The 19337-nt window shown below is 41.3% G+C and overlaps 1 protein-coding gene across 2 annotated transcripts in view; it reads left to right on the top strand.

Annotated features, from left to right (window-relative positions):
* Positions 1–19337, top strand: part of Dock8 (dedicator of cytokinesis 8) — a 211301-nt gene that overhangs the window by 55971 nt on the left and 135993 nt on the right. For both annotated transcript variants that reach the window (XM_040746178.1, XM_040746185.1), the window contains 3 exons: positions 887–958; positions 15770–15893; positions 18404–18616. In XM_040746178.1, coding sequence (XP_040602112.1) covers positions 887–958; positions 15770–15893; positions 18404–18616 — 409 coding nt within the window. The remainder of the gene's footprint in view (positions 1–886; positions 959–15769; positions 15894–18403; positions 18617–19337) is intronic.

Raw genomic sequence — 19337 nt, 5'->3', positions numbered from 1 at the left:
TACAGGAATGCTGAGAGCCAGAGAAATAATCTTCCCCAGGGAAGAGCACACTAATTGCTTATCTAATACCAAACAGTCAGCCCTGGAAACATATACATACAAGTAACATTATGTGGACTGAGACAGTTGTATTTATGGATATATATATGTATATATGTATGTGTGTGTGTGCTTATATACATTTATAGGTGTAACAACAATTAAAGAAAAAGAGGCTATGGATTTGAATAAGAACATGAGATAATTTGGAGGGAGGAAAGGGAAAGGGGGAAATGATATAATTCTAATATAATCTCGAAAAATACTTAAATAAAAAACTTTCAGCTTTTACACCTATTTAGTACTACTCTGTTTCTAATAATACCAAATGCTTTGCGACTATTATTGTTTCTGATTTCCAGACTGTGAAACTCATGGAGACTATCTCTAATTGCACACTTCTCAGCAGGTATGACAGGAATCCAAAGTCTATGTCTACAAAACCATTAAAGTCGAAGACAGCTATTCTTGGCTTTCTAAATGGAAAATACATGTGCCCTAGCAAAATTACACAATAGCAAAAAAATTTATCTCTTAGAAATAACTATTGAACTTATTTTGGGGGAGTGGTATTTAATTATAGCTGTTTCTCCCTACTTGTTTCTTAGTGCTTTCAGGCTTAGATGCAGTTTAGCAATAACAAAGAAATTCACAGAGCATAAAATGCCAACATAGTTGTTTCTTCTAAGAACAGATATCATTGCCTAAAATGAATGGGCAAGAAGATCCCTAACATTTTTACTGATAAAGATTTGAAATGGTGTTTTGTCTCTTTATTATGGCAAGGAATTATTTTATCACTTTAGCTCAGTAATAACCTGTTTTATCTTATTTTTCATCTAATTAGAGTTGAACTGGATCCTCATGTCAGGGACTGTGTTCAGACCTATATTCGAGAGTGGCTGATTGTGAACCGGAAGTAAGTTTATCCCTCTTTATATATAAATGCTTATTTATATAAATGTAAATTTTGCGTTGTTAGTGTTTCTGTGTTTTTCAAATTATATAACTTATTGGGGGGTTAGGGTTACAGAAAAGCTGAACAGAAAGCCCTGGAATTTCCCATACCCCCTCTAGATCATCACTCATGCTGGTCACACACTGGCTACATCCCCAGTCCTAGTATAGTTTTTTTGAACTACATATTTGATGTGTTTCGACAAATACATAATGAAATGCTTCTGTTCTTGCATCATCAAACAAAAGGGATTTGCTGCCCTAAGAATCCTGGTGTTCCTGCCCCCACACTCATTGGTCAAGAATCTGGAGTTGCCCAGTCTTCTTCGGAGTCTTTGATCTCACACTTCTCCATCTTGTCTCCTGTGGCTTCATTCTTATGTTGTATAGATAAATATTACAGTCTGTTTACCTATTATTCAGTTAGGGAAAAAAATCGCATTCTAAACATGGAGAATAGAATTGCCTGTTAGCCAGTTACAACTACTCAGGAGGCTGAGGTAGGGGGATACTTTGAACCCAAAAGTTCAAAGCCAACTTGAGCAGCATGATAAGACGCTGTCTCACAAAAAATAATAAAAAAGGAACACATCTTTTTGTTTCTTTTTTATTTTTCATGAATTCCTCGATAAAAGATAGTGAATTGAAAGTTGGTCTCAGATTTAGAGTTGTTACTAGAATTTGTGACTCCAAAATAAATTACTTGCTAGTCTTCCCATCAAGACAACATTTTTATGTCTGGGTTAATCAAACATTTGTGACATTTTTCCAAGGTTTCTTTCCCCATACTAATGACCTTCACAGCACAGTCTTGTGAGACGTGTTGGAACACAGGAATCCCTGCTGTGTGTGCGTGTGCACATGCAGATGGACCTGTGTGTTGGAGGAGTAGACTATAGGATGTCTAGAGACTGAGGCCCTCTCCACAAGATACTCATCAGGAAACCTCCAAGACACAAGCAGTTGGCTTAAGGCAGCCTCCCCCTTTCTCTACACTAGCAAAAGTTACTGTTCTCGGGGATAAATAATAAAGGACGCTTGGGATTGGGTTTTATCTAGTTCATCCAAGTGTACCATTGAATCTGTGCTAATTTTTTTTAGTAAGGTCAGTATGCATACTGTTTCCAGGAGCCAAAGAGAGGAAAGAATCACTTACAGGACGTAATTACAGCACAGCTACATGTCAATCTGTCTTCTGTTCTACACAAGTGGAAAATGAAGTTTGCCAGCAGGCAAATAAGATTATGCCTTGCTACTCATAAAGGAGAGATTTCAGAACGAGTTGTTCTCAAGCTTGAAAATGTTATAATTAGAGGCACTTTTCTGGGCATTTAAAGTTCTAAAAAAATCCAAGAGGGAACAATAAACAGAAAGGTCCATTGGACTAAATTTAGTTTTCAGATTTATTTTCTGTTTGAAACACTGTACTTGCTCCCTCCTCATGGTAGGGCACACTCTTTTTTATTTTAATGAAAATGACTTTAGGATGCTCATGACAGAGAGTTTAGAAACTATAGAGAAACAAAACCAAAATAAATGAATTTCATTCTATGTAGGTAACCATACTTAATGGTGATAATATAGGCCTTGAATAAAATTTCTTTGTAGTGTATGTTTATAGAAATATTTGGACTCTGGTACGGATTTTTTAAGTCTGCATTTTCAATTTTCAGGGAGGATTCCTTGACTTTACTTTCAGTTATTCTTCCTGAACACTGAAGCTAATGATTGCATAACGCATGTATTTATATACATTTATTTCCAGTCAGTTTTAATATTTAGGTAAATCATCCTTTTTTGTATAAAGAATATTGTAGCAATGTCCTCCTTACTAACACCCTGTGCACATTTATTATTTTTTTCCTGTGGGGGGGACTACAATTTCTGTACCTAAGGTGTATGTACAAATTTAAGACTTAATAATAGATCAAAGATTTAATATACATGAATTATATATTGAATATTGGTGATTATAAAGTATCATTTATTAACATTTCCATTTTTGTGAAAGCATTCTCATTCTCATTTTTGACATTTTATTTGATTATCTGATTGGACCTTTTCCTCACACATTTGTTTGTTGGCCACTGGTAATTTTTTCCATGGTGCACTGCTTAAGAAATCTGTACAACTTTTTAAGCTATTTGGTTTTATAAAGCTTTAAACGACTTTCCCTTTTTATGTTTGGGAGTGCGTGCATGTGTGTGTGTGTGTGTGTGTCTGTATGTATAGTTGTGTATGTACATGCATGAGAAAGCTTAAAGTTGATGTTAGGAACTTCCCTTGATTGTTTATTCACCTTATGCATTGGGGCAGGGTCACTTAATCAAACCCAGAGTTTGCAGATATGGCCAGTTTGCTTAAGGGTTCCTCAGTTTCACCATCTGAGGCTTTCAAATGGGTCTGGGGGTCTAGACTCTGATCCTCTTACCTGCACAGCAGATGTTTGCTCATTGAGTAATCTTCTGAACTAGAGAGCTTCTATCATTAAATATCTTAACCCTTCTACTATATAAGTTCTTATCCAGTATATTTTAGCATTTAGAATGATTTATGGAATTAAATCCATATTGGTATTTTCCTTAGGATTTTTATTTTTAGTGTCATGTTTAAAATCTAATTTTAATGTAACATCAATTTTTATGGCTTTGGGTCTAGACCTTTAGCCATTTGCCTGTTATTTCTGTTCCCTTGTGTGTCCCATTACTTTTTCAGAAGCAATGGTTATCAAAGCACTTACCTCTTAGGAAAACACTATCTGTTTATATTGTGTCAAGCGTCCTGGCTGAGTTCTCATGTCATGTACCAGTTCCCTTTCCCAAAACAAGCTAGTTGGCAAAGGGAAACCTCCAACTCCAAAACTCAGTGACAGTTCCGACAGTCTTTGACTAGTGTCTTACAGAAGGGCACAGTTTTCTACTGCTATGTTTTATTCTCTGGTAAAAGTGAATCTGAAATACTGAGAATGTAAATTATAATCCTAGCACACACTTCTCCCAAGAACCATTCAATGCCTTTATTCATGGGGAAAATCCAGGCACCCTTCATCATCCAATTCCAACTATATTTTCACCACAGCTTTTCCAGAAAACACATACACATACACATCATATACTCACACGTGCACGTGCACACATAAATGTGCATGTGTGTGTGTGTGAGAGAGAGAAATAAAAATATTTTGAGATTATAATATAATTACAGTATTTCTCCCTCCCATTTCCTCCCTCTAAGCCCTCCCATAGTTCTATATTGCTCTCTTTCAAATTCATGGCCTCTTTTTTCACTAATTATTATTATAAGCATATATTTATGAAAACATAGCCAATTGGTGTGCTCTGCTGCTCTCAGCATTCCTTAGTGCCTGTAGCTCTTTGTGTGGGGCTGTCCACGTTGGCACGTTTGCTGTCTTCAGCTCATGTTCAGGCAGTCATGGTGGTGAGACTTTACAGGAGTAGCTCCTAGCATTACTAAGAGACACAACTTTATAGCAAATTCCCTCATACTCTGGCTTTACAACCTTTTCACAGCCTAGTTTGGAATGTTCCCTGCGCCTTAGGTGTGGGAGGTTTCTGGTTTTTTGTTTGTTTGTTTGTTTTGTTTTTTGTAGATGTATCTATTGGGACTTTCTTTTACAACTCAAGATTTTGATTGATTGTGATTTTTCTCCATGGTTTCCATCTATAGTCCCCATTCCTCACCAATGTCTGTCTTTTTATATGTTACAAGCATACATTATATTCTTCAATAATGTCTTTGAGACCATCTCCCCTTTCCATAGTGATATCCATAGTACAAACATCTGCTCTACACATGATTGTCACTATTTCCAAGGGTAGAAATGAGACCCTTGTATCTAATATGTTGTGATTAGTTCTACCAAATCATTCTCCAGAAAAGCTTCAATAATTCACTCCATGTCCAGCCCAGCATAGGAGTACCACTTTCATCCATCTCCTTGCTAATGCTGGATATTATTAATAAAAATAAGTTAAATTTCTCCAGTCTTAACTTACCTGCTTTCTGAATGCTGACTTATATGTTTGGATTTTATTCCCCTATATATATATATATATATATATATATATATATATATTATATGTGCACATACCCCCAGTATATACCATGAAATCCCATCTCTAGGGATTTGACTAAATGAAATGAAAACCTGGTTCACATAAAGGTCTCTATGCAAGTACTTGTAGCATTTTTATTTGTAGGTACCAACATTACAAATGACAATAGGGTAATAAGAAAACAAACTCTGGTGAGTTCATACAATGGGCTACTACTCAGCAATACAATGGAACTTTTAAACTACTACTCTTGCAACACCAGGATGTTACCAGATTCATTGTGCTAAGTAAAATAAGCCAGCCGGTAAATAATTGCATGTTTGATTCCATTCATATGAAATTCTAGAAAAAGTAAAGTCCTAAAGATAGAAAAGAGGCCAGTGGTTACCAGAATCTGGAATTGGGCAAAGGGGTTGACTACAGAGGGTGTGGGAGAATTTGGAGAGTTTGTAAAACTGACTGGTGTCTTAATTGAAACAGTGGTTACATAGCTGTGTTCATTTGTTAAAACTCAGAACTGTACTCCTAACAGCATGGATTGTAACTGTCATAGTTACTTTTCCATTGTTGTGACAAAGCACTGTGACCAGCTTAGAAAAAGAAATGTTTAGCTGGTTTGCTGTTTTAGAGAACTGGAGTCCATGGTGGTGGAGCAGAGGCATGACGGCAGGAACCCTGAGAGCTCACAGCTTGGTCCTTAAGCAGGAGGCAGAGAGAGAACACTGGGAATGGCCCAGTCTTTTGAAACCTCAGAACCTTCCCACCTCACCCCCAGTGACACACCTTCTCCAACAAGACTACGCCTCTTCATCATCCCCGAACTCTTCACCAGCTGGGACCCAGTATTCAAACATAGGATCCCATGGAAACCATTCTTATTTAAACCACCACAGAAGTCGTATATCACAAGTGGGATGGGTAGAAATACAAAATGAAGCATGTCTTTTTTTTTTTTTTTTTTTTTTTGCTGTGGTTGATTACACTGTTTTATAGAATTAAACAGGACTGAGTTTACTGTCCATCACTGTGATAAAACACCGACCAAAAATCAACTTGGGAGGAAGGATTCATTTGGCTTCCATGTCCCTAGCACAGTCATCTCTGAGTAAGTTAGGGCAGGAACCCAGAGGCAGAAACTAAAGCAGAGGCCATGGAGGAAAGAGCTCAAAGACATGGTTTATTCTGGAACAAATATGAATGATTATGGCTAGGGAACATACATTTAGATCTCATCAAATATAATGTTCCAACACGGAAGCAGTTTTGTGGAGTTTTACAGTAACAGAACAAAGAGTTATCAGCCAAGGTATTTTAAAAATACATTAGTGGATGCACCAGAGTGGTGAGTTACAATAAGATGGGAGGAAATCTCTCCTACATGTCTCGGAGGCTGTCTGATAACATTCTTAGCTTTTGGGTTGATGGAAGCTAATGATCTGATAAGTTAAATTCCAAAAACGTTTTTATTTAATAGTCACAGGATGTTAATTCCAACACAGAGACCAGTTAGGAATGGCTAATAGGGGACTAAATCTAGCCCAAGGAAAAGTATAATTGGACTGTGGATTTGCAACACTCCAGCTTCTTCATATCATTGTATTGTATCAGCCATTCAGTCTTTTCAGACACAGCTTCTTTCACCGAATTCTAGTTCACACTACTTTCTGGTTTGCTTCCCCTGGCTTGCTGAGCCTGCTTACTAATACTACTCTGGACCGCCTATCCAAGGGTGGTACCACCCATTGTGGGCCGGGCCAACCCACATTAATCATTAAGTCAGAAAATGCCCCAAAGACTTGTCTATAGGCAATCTGATAGAGGCAGTTCTTCAACTGAACTTGTCTCTTCCTAGATGGTTCCAGCTTGATTCAAATTAAAACAAAACAAAACAACAGTAACAAAAATAGTGGGCACAAGGACGCAACATCTTCAAGTCCTGGCTCTGCTGCTTAGCAGCTGAATTACCCAAGGCCCAAGGCAAATTAATTTATTCCTTGATGCTTTGTCTCCTCACAGGGCAGGTAGCAATTAGAATAGCACCTTGAATATAGGGGCCAGAACTGTGCCTTGGTGCTGTAGTGCTTACCAATCATGTACAAGGCCTTGGGTCCAATCCTGGCACTGGGAGGAGAGAAGGAAAGAACAGGAGAGAGAACATAGTACTTACCTTGTCAGTTTCAGTCAATAAGCATATTAAAGCAACAATCAAATAAAACTTAGGCTTTTAGCATAAGTCCATCACTATTGGCTATTGTTTTTATTTATTAATAATATACAATGTGGCTGAATTGTTCTTACCCAATTGACAAGTAATGTAAATTAGACCAATTATTAATATTGTATGAAGATTTTTTTAAAAAACAGGACAACTCAATATTATAAAAGATTTCCTGAAGTTTGATAATTCACGTTATATTTCATGCCACAGACACTGTAATTTATTCATTGGAAAGTGATAAGACGTCAGGAAATTATAAGATTTATAATATAGGCTCGGGAGGCAGAGGCAGGCAGATCTCTGTGAGTTCGAGGCCAGGCTGGACCGAAAGCCTCCAAAACAATACAGAGAAACCCTGTCTCGTAAAACAAAACAAAACAAAAAAAGATTTATAGTATGGGACTTACAAAATTATAATTTAACCCACAAGAACTTTTCCTTCCTGCTGGGCCATATGGCACATGCCTGTAATTCCAGCACTAGGGAAACTGTGGCTGGAAGACTATGAGTTCCAGGTCACCCCGGGCATATAGTGATTTAATATATATGTGTTAAAATACATGTTATAAGGACTGCAGAGATAGCTCAGTGGTTAAGGGCACTTAACTGCAGTTGTAGAAAGTTCCATTCCCAGCACCCACATGGTGGCTCACCATTATCTATAACTCTTGTTCCAGAAGATCCGATGCCCTCTTCTAGCCCCTGCAGGCATCAGGCAAACATAGAGTGTACAGACATAATGCAAGCAAAAGCACCCATACCCATAAAATAAACACTTCTAATATATACCCATATTTTACTATTGTTAGTGAAATGGGATTTTAAAGATCTCATTACTATAGTAATAATTGAGTAAATATTAACTATTGTTTATACTTATAAAAAGTGAAATATCATGATAAACACTTCAATTAGCATGTCAAGGGAATAAGCCTTAAACTCTGTACTATATATTTTACTGTACTTTGGGGATGGGTGACAGCCTGCTTTCTCCAGAGGTGTGATCTTAATGAAGCCATTTTGCCTTTTATGGACACATCTTTGTCATCCAAAACCATGCAGTCAAGCACTGATTTAGGTAGCTTCTTTATTCCTCAATTATCTCCTGGCTGTTATTACATTTCTCGGTAATATCTAGAGATAGACTTTTATGCCCTTGTTCTCTGTGATAATGGCTCTGAATTCCACTTAGTGGGCAGAGGTGTGGGGTAATGGCCGCTTGCATTCCCTCCCACTCCCATCATTCTGCAGGGCATTTGCCATTCAAATTCTGTCATTGAAGTGCTTAAATCAGATAGATAGTACCAACGTGAAGGACAAAAGAGAGGTCTAGACTTATTTTTACCAATGAATGTGGAAAGGTTGAATTATGTATATAATACATGATCTCCTGTAGGAGAAATATATTCACATTTTTCCAGTTTTTACACACATGCGTACATACATGTCTGTGCATGCTTAGAAGTCTGTCAGAGCAGCTTGCAGGAGGCAGCCCTTTCCCTCCACCTTGGGGCCTGGGTATTGAACCTGGGTGATCAGGCTTAGCAGCAAGCACATTTACCTTCTGATCCAACTCACAAGCCCAGAAAAAAAAAATCCTCTTATTTGAAATGTTTGCCTGTGATTCTTAGGCTAGAAGATTCCTTGAATAGATCTCTTTCTATGTTTCATGTCTACACTGCCAAGTTTAACACTTTTTTGGCCCTTTTTCTTTAACATGTTTTGAAAATAGGCACAGACTTGATGATGAGTGAGGGGCTGTGCTCACTTCTTATCTAATTTTCGTAACACCTTCCTAATTTTGTGTGGATGTGTGTTTGATAGCATCCTTTGGGGGCATAGTAAGGATCTTAAGCACTATTTTCCCTGTCATTTTTTTTCTAAATGAAGCTGGGGGTGATTAACTTCTGAATGTTTTCCATGTCTTGGTGGTGAGTCAAACTCTCCAGTGATTAAACATGTTTACGTGCTATTTATTTTTGGTGTTTTATCCACGGTGACAGTGAAACATTTCATGGGTGTTATGGCAGCATCATAAAGTCCCTGGAGTTTGTCTTTCATCCTGAGTGATTAAGGCAATACTGCCGGAAGGTCATGCTCAAGGAGAGTGGGGATATCAAGGAATAGGGTATCATCTGTTTTATTGCTCCATTTTTACTCCCAGTGAACTGGTAAACAATTAAAAATTGAACACATCAGTGCATATAATTCAGTTACTCCCAAAACACCATAAAAATGTCTCCCCGATCAATAATTGCTTATTATGACACGCATTTGTTGTGCTAGCTGTCAAGGTGCTCTGCTTTCTTAAAGCGTGGCGAGCAAGCAAGGCTCATCGGCCTACATGGTAACAACCTGGCTGTGGACATCACCACGACCTGCTTCAGACCTACCTTGTGAGGCCCTAGTCAAAGGCTTCTACCAAATCTTTACCAGGGTGGCTAGAAACTGTCACGTCCTTCTGTGAGTTTTTGAAACATCTTATTAGTGTTTCTCCTGAAGCTTTTGTCACACACGTCACTGAGTTGTAGTTAGCCATCTAAAGTGTCTTTGCTGTTATCTGTGGCATCTTTCTCAGTAGACTGACTTCCCTGAGGGCAGGTACAGCTTTCAGGTATAATTTGTATGAATTCTCCTTGGTATCTTATTCTCAAGAGAATTAAAATTAGAAACGTTTGTTGAATGATAAGATGAATAAAACTTAATAAGCAAATATCTGTCTCCTATTTTAGACCATAGCTTTAGGAGAACACCTAAGAAGCGGACCAAATGAAGATCTGGAGGTGGAGGGTGGCACAAATTTAATCAGGACAGTAGACTCAATCAGTCTTTGTAGCATCCTATAAAGTGGAATACTAAAATGGGCTCTTTTCAGACCTCTGTCCTTGTTTCTGATAGCTAAGTACATTTCCCCTACAAAACAAGGTAGTTCTGCAGAAATGGGGGTATTAGACATTAAATTCTGTGTATTTATGAAATATCTGGAGTTACAGTGCATCCATTGACATTGCATGAGACAGTATCGTCACTGATGCTAACGATAACAGCTGGCATGTCTTTGTTGCTACCCTAGAAACAGAACCTGGGGCAGGGATTCAGGCGCATGGGGTCTTTAGAGAAACTCTGGAGAGGAGTCTACTAAGGATGGGGTCTCAGATCCTAGTTAGCCGTGGACTGCAATAGTGTTGTGGAGAGAAAAGCCAGACTGTGAAATTGTCTGAAGTGTAGGACTGTTGTTTTCTGATACCAATCTTTATAGCTACCACGAAGTCAAAGTAATAGGCTGGCATGGGGGACAGGAAGGAAAGATGAGTCAACAGTTCCTATGCTCACAGCAGCTGGAAAACTGATGCATGGGTTGGTAACAGGGGCCTGATTAGAGCCCCAGCAATTTTTACTGCAGTCCCAGGTGCCTGACATACTGCTTTCCTTTTATTTGGAGACATTCTCAAATTTATAAAAAAAATTGCAAACATAAACCAAGACCTCTTCCTAATCATTAACCACGTGAGACCAAACTCCTGGCCTGATTTTCCCATCGCCCTATCTACATTAGTGTGTAATTGCTACAAACAAGGACATTTTTCACTATTGCCATATGACCCACACATTCTGAAAATTAATATTAATATTTCATTACTACTGAATCCTCAGATTTCCATTTTCATCAAATGGCCAAAAAACGTTCTTTGGAGAGCAAAAGAATTCAGTTCCAAACTGCATGGTACACTGAAATGTCACATGCCCTTGGTCATGCTGGAAGACCTTCTCTGTGTGTATTCTTACTTTCCTACCTTTTGAGATTGGGGCCAGCTATTCTATAGACCCCCTTTGGGTTTGTTATGATATCCCATTCCTCATCAGACCTTCACTTTGATCCATCAATATGGAGTTATAATTTCCTGTCTTATTGAATGATTTGATTCATGTTCCAGTGGTCTTCAGTTTGAAGGTATCAGTCTGTTTGACTGGCACTTATGTCTTTTTTTACATGACCCCAGAAGTCAGTGAAGACATCCTTGCTCTCTGACACTCGGTATTCCAGGAACTGTTAGATTTTTTTCCTTCCTCCCCCAGAATTAGCCGTGGCTCTCAGATGCCACTTTGCCTTAGTGGACAGCAGTGCTCAGCAGCCAAGCTGCATGTGCAAAGGGAGCTCTTTTTTTTTTTTTTTTTTTTTTGCTCTTCCAGTCCTTTCACTGAATAGAGTGAAACCCGAGTTCTTGTTGACATGGGCATCCATCGCCATGGTGTCTGCTCTAGTGGTCTCCTTCTCCTTTTTAACTCCTTTCTCTGGCAGAATGTAGCTCCCTCCTCCTCCTGTTCTGGTTCTGACACCAGCCACGCCGTGCCTGCCTGTGTGAACCTCTTTTAGCTTGCACTGACAAAGTATCAGGATGTTCTACCACAGGATGGAGCCTTGTCACCGAACCCGAGTCTGACAGCTCATGTCAGGTGTCCCTTCTTATAAGTGCGTCTTTATTAGACTCGGGCTCAGTGAGACCATGTGCCAGGCTGCCATGCTCTGACATCTTCCTTGCACTGTTTGGGCTCTGACTGGACGCTTCATGCAGGCAGCACTTTCATGATAAATGCATTCCTTACCCTGTCGTGGACTCAAGTTCTAATTCTGGACTTCTGAGGCTACTTTCTACCCTGAGACATAGATGGCTACCTTGTTCCAATACACCTAAAGGGTTTAACGCTTAATTATATAGGAAGAAGAAGAAGAAGGAAAGTAGAGAGTGTTTGAGAAACAGGAGGAGAGGGAGAGAAGAAGGAAGAGGAGGGAGGAAAAAGAAGGACACAGTTGTTCTCTGATCTTCAAAATTGACACTTAAAATGAGCTTCGGTTGTCCTGAGGAAACTGGCTGAGAGACATGAGGCCACCTGCCCAGATTTCTCTCTTGGTTCATAAAGAGTCAGCATCTGAACTCAGGCCCTTCCCACCCAAGAGCCAGATTCTGCCTGCTGCACGTTCTGGCCTCTAAAAAGAACGCCTTCACCAAGTCTTCAGTGTTTGGGTGTTTCTGAGTGTGTCAGAAGGGTGTTTAAGACAAAGCGTGTGATTCTCCTGGGAAGCTGCTGGCTGTATTCATGTTGTGTGGACAGCCATTCTCCCAGTCTGTCTACTTTCCCATATTTCTCCTGTCTGCACACAGGCTCCCTGGGAACCTGGCTTTGTTTAAGCTGCCAGGGTGGGGTGAGTAGGCTGGGATGCCTGTAGCCAGAGTCAATGAGCCAGCTGTCTTAGTACCTACCCAGTGGTGGCTTCTTCCATGCTGGCACTTGGGGAGTGAGTCACTCTTCGTACTTGCCAGTCCCTGCCTCTCCCCAGTCAGTGTCATCCCTGCTTCCAAGGGGAACATTGTGAGTCTCTGAGGTTTTCAGATGGGGAAGTGGATGGTAGAGGCTATGAGGAAGGGGAGAAAAGTTTGCTCTGACTCTAACATGGACACACTAGTCTCACTGCTTTCCTTGGCAAAAGTCACAAAGGTGACGTCAGTATCGGGCTAAAACATAAAAAATAGCTTTTCCATCGACCTCTAATTAATTGGTTTGCCAATGCCTTTGGGATCCTTGTAAAGAACTTCACAAGACAGTCTAACAAAATGGAAGGGGTGGGTACATCTATTTGCATAAAACAGGAAAAAAAAGGACGTGCATTCTATATCCCCAAAAGGGTCTTTAGAAGAACAAACCAGATTTTATTTTGCTTGCTGTAATAGGTAGACTTTTTATCATCAAATCACAAATTCAATTCAGGAAAGAGATCTTCTAATTTATCCCTGCCCATCCCTCACCCCAGGCAGAGACATGACCTGAAGCTGATGATGAAAGCAGGCACATGCCTGTACGTGTGTGTTGTGTGCTAGTGTGTGTACACATGGGTGTGTGTTTACACGTTTGTAAGTAAACATTCTTAGAAGTAGGTATAATTTATGAGACGTGGGGGTGAGGGAAGAGTGTGTTAACATAGGCATAGTCCTAGTTGCTAAGGCACCTGCACCTCAGGCCTTTAGGTCAGCTGCTTCCTGAGTGTCCCCCCCCCCATGGCCCAAGTTTTCCTTGAAAAGGAGCTTCTGAATTAGTTCTCTTTGGAGGGGACAGTTCTAAGACAGTACCTGCAGACACCACTGTGGGGGTTAGAACTCCTGCTGAGGGGCTGGTTTTCCTGCTTCCCATAGGGCTTTACCGAGCTAATAACCACAGTTCTAGTGAGTCTTCATTCCTCATTCGGGATCTAATTACAGGACAGTACTTCTTACTTGCCTAACTTTGCCACTACTTTAGTTAAGTTGTTTCTTGTTCCCGGGTATTAGATCACCCAGAGTGTGGCTAAGTGGGTGAGGTGATGGACTATATCATCCATTGCTTTTTTCATTTACTTACTTGTTTGTGACCGTGAGTATTTGAGTGCAGGCCACAGCTGTGCAGACATCAGAGGACAACTTGCATGAGTTGCTCCTCTCTGAAGCCTTGGTGGCAAGCACCACCCATGTGAGCCATCTTGATGCTCTCCCTCTGCCTTTTTCCCCCTCTGTGCACCAAAAAGGCCTGCCATCCCCCTCCACATGGATCCCTAGAGCTATATGGTTGAGAATAACTTTCAAGAAGTTGGCAGACTTAAGATAACCCACACCAGGCCTTCTCCTAACAAACTCCATTAAAAGAAAGTAAATTTTATAAAAATAAATGTTGTTCAGTTATAATACACTATTCATTTGCAACCTCAAAGCAACTAGAACCAAAAGAATTCTCTGAAATATTTAAAATAGTTATTATATCCAACCAATTGTTTTATGACATCCCCAGGAATACCTTTTTCATTGATGTTTTTGAACAATGTGATATATATTTTAATTTTTGTTTATTTTCAGCTGTTTAGGAACTCCAAATTAGAAATTGTTGTGGGTCCTTTTCTTGTTTTTTTTTTCTAAGTATGTATTCTTATGGACATTTCCTTCTTTTCAGTTCCTAATTCAGGGAGCTTTTCACCCTGCCTTATTACTATAGATTGGGTTGGGTACACAGATGGCCAGGGGACACTGAAGCTGGCCAGTCATAGCAAGTCAGGCTTGGAATAGTTGCCGGGTTGCTCTGCAGAGAACTTCTGGGCTGTGTGTCTCTTTTCTCAAAACAAATTGTTTGTATTCTGAGCACAGTAACATCTACTGTCCTGACCTCCCAACTAAAGGCACTGGGGCTTCTCCTGCTTCCTTACTTAATACAATGAACTAATGTGCCCTTGATACCTGCTGTGTATGTCACACTCTTCCTCCAATGCCCCTCCCTCTCAGAGAGTTGTGAACTGTGTTTGAATAGTTGCTGGCCTTCCTACAGTTCTGGCTTTACCTGCAGGCCATTTGACCTACCTAAATAAATTCTCACCTAATTACATGTCCCTTTACCAACCGTGCAGTCCTTACAATAAATGCTGAGAGCACACCAATTAAGTGTGCATACGCTTTGTAGCATGTTTTCCAATAACCCTTTCAGTCATTAAAAAAATGGGGAATATACTATTGGTTTCTGTGGGTATAAAATGACAACTTAAGAGTATCTTCTCTCTCATCTCAATTCTTCAGTGATAGCCTTGGCCATTCTAATTTAGACCTCTTCCATAGTGTGTGTGTGTGTGTGTGTGTGTGTGTGTGTGTGTGTGAGAGAGAGAGAGAGAGAGAGAGAGAGAGAGAGAGAGAGAGAGAGAGAGACATAAAAACAGAGAGATACAGACAGGGAAGAGGACAGAAGGAAGGAGGGAGGGAGAGAGAGGGAGAGAGAGAGGAAGAGAGAGAGAGAGAGAGAGAGAGAGAGAGAGAGAGAGAGAGAGAGAGAGAGAACGAACGAGCTAACATGCCAGTGAGTGTAGGCCCTCGTGCTTGTGGGGCAAGCACAAGCACTCTACCACTGGCACTGACCTACACCCCATCCCTCTGATGAAGTTGTAGTGAGGTTATCAGAGTGGGGCTGTGGATGTTAACAAAGAATGTTGGTTCATACATCATTTTTGTATATTTTTTCCTTAGCCATGTCCTGCTTTTCTTACTCATTATTAAGAACATTGACATAGAGATGAGATGGCTTCCTCTGTATTATCTTCAAACAATCTCTATTTGCTGCTTCAACACATTGCTAGATTTATTTCAGCTTCTTACATGGTCACAGTTTAGCTTCAGCTTGGAGCTGAGTGCCCCACAGCTGAAGTGACCACACCTCTACAGTGGCATTTTCCCAGGCCATCCCTGCCTTTCATAATGGCCAGCCAGGAGGCGAGTGTGTGTCACTACAGCAGAGCCTTGTGTGAGGCTGGGTGCATAATTAGACGGAGGCATTACAATTGTCCTCTGTTTAAAGCTCCTCTACAACTTTGTCTGCCCTCATGTCATTAGTTTGTTTTTAATCTAATGCTTTGTCTCTTCCTTCCTCTCTCCTGTTCCCCATCTCTCTCCAAATCAAATCACATCAACAATGAAAGAAACCAAGGAAGTTCAGAGTTTTGCAGCTTTAAGAAAACTGGATCACGGAGAGATTTTCACAAGACGCTTCAGAAACAGACGTTTGAGTCAGAAACTCTGGAGTGCAGTGAACCAGCCACTCAGGTATTTCCAATCAACAAACATGGTTACCAGGTGACAGGGTAGCTCTTTCCAAGGCATGCTGTTAATTTTTAAAGAACTAGAATAAGTGTAAGACTTGTAGACCATCCAAATAGGAGGAACTCTACTGTCTGAGTCAGTGACCATTTTCCTCAAACTGGTTTGTAGCTGTAGAAATCTGTATTCAAATAGAAACCCCCAAAGCACAGTGATTACGACGGGAAAAGTGAAGGGTCTGTAGTTCAGGGAGGGACCTATGGTGGGCCCCTGCCTGTTAGACCCAGGGTGATTCAAAGCCTTCACTGTCAGATTGCCTAACATTTCTTATTGATCCCCTCACACCACCTCCCTGTCCCCAGGCCCTATCATTAACCTCTCTGGGTTCTAGTTTTATTCCCTGGAAACCAAGGATAGTACAAAGTATCTCATGAGGTTATTTGGGGGAGTGAGTGAGTCAGAAGATTTTGAATAATGTCAGCTTCACTTATGCCAACAAGCCCAGTACCTAATAAATGGTGGCTACTGTTATTATTGTTGCCATCATTTTCACAAAATTGTTACTTTATGATTCAATGCTGTATACACCCATGTCCACAGAAGCATTACTCCTGGTAGCCAAAAGATGGAAGCAACCCAGGTATCCACTGTGGAAGAGTGGCACATCAAATGTGGTTGCCTGGCAACTGGGGAGGAATGAGGAGTTACTGTTTTGTGGGTAGAGTTTCAGTTTTGCATGTTGCAAAGAATCATGAAGATGGACAATGAGGATAGTTGTACTCTAGTATAAATGTTCTTACTCTACCAAAAGATAACTGAGAGGATGTATTTTACGCTATATGTATTTTACAACAGAAATCTGGAAGATATAGCAGTGATCTAAAAGGCTTTCTTAATGTTGGTGTGCTAGTCCATCGGGCTCATGTGTAGGGGAGAAGACAAGCAGGCGAATGAGTTCCCACTGCAGATGTAAGCTGTTGCTTGAATAGCCCATGCAGTTTTTCTTTGCTGGTGCTTGCTCCTATAGCCATCATTAAAGTCCGATGGTTACTTTGTGGGGCACCCAGCCTCACACAGGCTCTGCTGTAGTGACTAAGTGTGCCCCTGATCCCATATATCTGCATTTGTAAACTTAACATTCAGCTTTAGAGTGTATATGCATTTTATGAAGGTTCCTATGAGTTCATCTTATTTTCTAGCCTCATATCCCAAGCTCTGAAGTTGATTAGGTTTGCAGTCCAGGCTCTTTGTTCTACCCCTTGTCTCAACTCTGTTTAGCTCTGGGCTGAGATGTGAGTGTGGTTCCCGAGAGACTTGGCTTCAGCCAACAACTACTAGGAACACAATGTGGTTTCAAATCCTTGCTCAGGACTGGCTTATCTACCTGATGAATAATGGCATGCTTCCAGGGAAAGAGCACCTCACTTCAGGATAGTCTGTTCCACCAGGAAGACAAGACCAGTTGTGTCAAGTCTTTAGTTTGTTCAAAACAAAACAAACAAAAAACTTCCTTGAGACCTGAGATTATATAGACCCCAGCTAGAGCAGTCTTGAGTTTCCCCTGAGCCTAGTTCTCATCTGTGCCTCTAGTGTAAACGTTTCGGGCAGATGGGGATGGAACAGGAGTGGGTCAGGTATTCTGGCACTCGGGAGCCACAGGATACTGAGTGTTACACAGCTCAGATGGAAAGGTATCCTGGAGCTCGGGAGCCAAGGACTACCACAGGTTGCAGTAAGCTTAGCAGCTTACAGCCCAGCCTCACTGAAAGGCTTCCCCAGTGTATCAGCTCCACTCCAGCAGGACAGGGTCTTCCAGCTGAGGATGTTCGCCCAGTGTAGCAGTTTTACTGGGCAAGAGGTTTCTCGGGCGAAGTTGCTACAGTTCATCTCTGCTCCTGGAGAGCGGAGAGCTGGGAGCGGAGTGTATCAACTCTGCTCTGCCAAGGGAAGGTTTCCCGGGCGATTGTTACAGCCCTGCTCGCTCTGCTCTGCTCTGCCCAAGGTCACCTCTGCTCCATCACAGCAAAAGAAGATCTTCACCCAAAGCTCATCGAAGGGGTTTATTGGAAGGAAGCAGCTGAACCAGCCAAGCTGAACATACACAGGGTTTATATAGGGATTCTTGGGGGTGGGGAAGTTTTTCCAGGGTAGGGATTGGTCTGATTTCAGTGCTGAGCTCAGATTGGCTAGAGCTCTGCTCGAGGATTGGTTACTTTTCTACACAGGATTAAGGTCAGATTTGGCTCTGGTTTCAGGGCCAAAGTGTGTTTCTTTCTCTGGTCCTTTTTAGCCTTTTGGCTCTAATTTTAGGGCCAGGGTGCATTTCTTTCACTGACTCAGATTCCACGGACAAAGTGTGTTCTTTTGACACTGGTTTCAGGGTCAGGGTACATTTCTTTAGTTCTGGTTGCAGGGCCAGAGTGTGTTTCTTTGGCTCTGCTCAGGGTGTGTTTCTTTGACTGGCCCCTTTTCCGTACACCTAGACCCTCATGAAGGTCAATTGTTTTCTCTAACAGACAGGACCCTGCCGCTTAAAGGTGCTGTGTGATGTGTCTGGGAAGGGCCCCCTCACTACTTGTGACTTCGACCTCCGCAGCCTGCAGCCTGATGAGCGGCTGGAGAACCTGCTGCAGCTTCTTAGTGCTGAGGACTTTGAGAAAGAGAAAGAGGAGGCCCGAAAGACCAATAGACCGGCTGAGCTCTTTGCCCTGTATCCATCCGTGGACGAGGTGGGTGCAGGTTTCCTTAGAGGAGGATATGGGCGGCAATAAATTATCACAGCATTTTTCTGCTCTCTGCCCCTGCAGAGCACCATGTGAATGTCAGGCTGCTCACTGTGTGACTCTGGTTTTCACTTAGGCACACCTGTGTCATAGCAGAGCCGCTTGCCAATCATCACACTGATGGGATCCTCAAAACAACTAGAATTTTCATAGCACTTTAATCCTCTAAACATTTCAAAGGCCTGTATACAGAGCCCCGTTCAGAGCCAACCATCCAATTACCCGGGTCTTTGTTTCACAACTAATCCATCAGAAACACACATTACTTAAAGCTTGGTATTAAGGCACCCCCCAAGGGCCCAGATGAGCACGTGTAAACACCTGCTTTGAACATACTCTGGGAGAGAGAACCACAGCCATGCTCCCCATGTGTGAAGCTTTAGAATCCTGGTTTCCCACCTCTTTACTGAAGTTGGCCAGAGCAATTTAGACGTTGCCTGGAGTCCCTTGCCAGAGCACTTTGCATGGCATGAGAGGTGGCCATCCTTGGAGCCTTACGTGTTTTGGCTCATGAGGTTTTCAGCCTTTCCCATTGTGTATCAGGTTCCCTACACTTCCAGCTCTTGCCAGAACAGCCAGCTGCTCTATCTCTGCTGTTCAAGTTTTATAGAAAATTAAGTTGTAAGACCCGAGACCTGGGAGCTAGCAAGGTGGCTCAGGAGACAAA

Source organism: Mesocricetus auratus, unplaced genomic scaffold (genome assembly GCF_017639785.1).
Source record: "Mesocricetus auratus isolate SY011 unplaced genomic scaffold, BCM_Maur_2.0 Super-Scaffold_4256, whole genome shotgun sequence".
In the NCBI taxonomy this organism is placed as follows: Eukaryota; Metazoa; Chordata; class Mammalia; order Rodentia; family Cricetidae; genus Mesocricetus; species Mesocricetus auratus.
The sequence above is the reverse complement of the archived record's forward strand: the minus strand, read 5'-3'. Positions and strand labels throughout refer to the sequence as shown.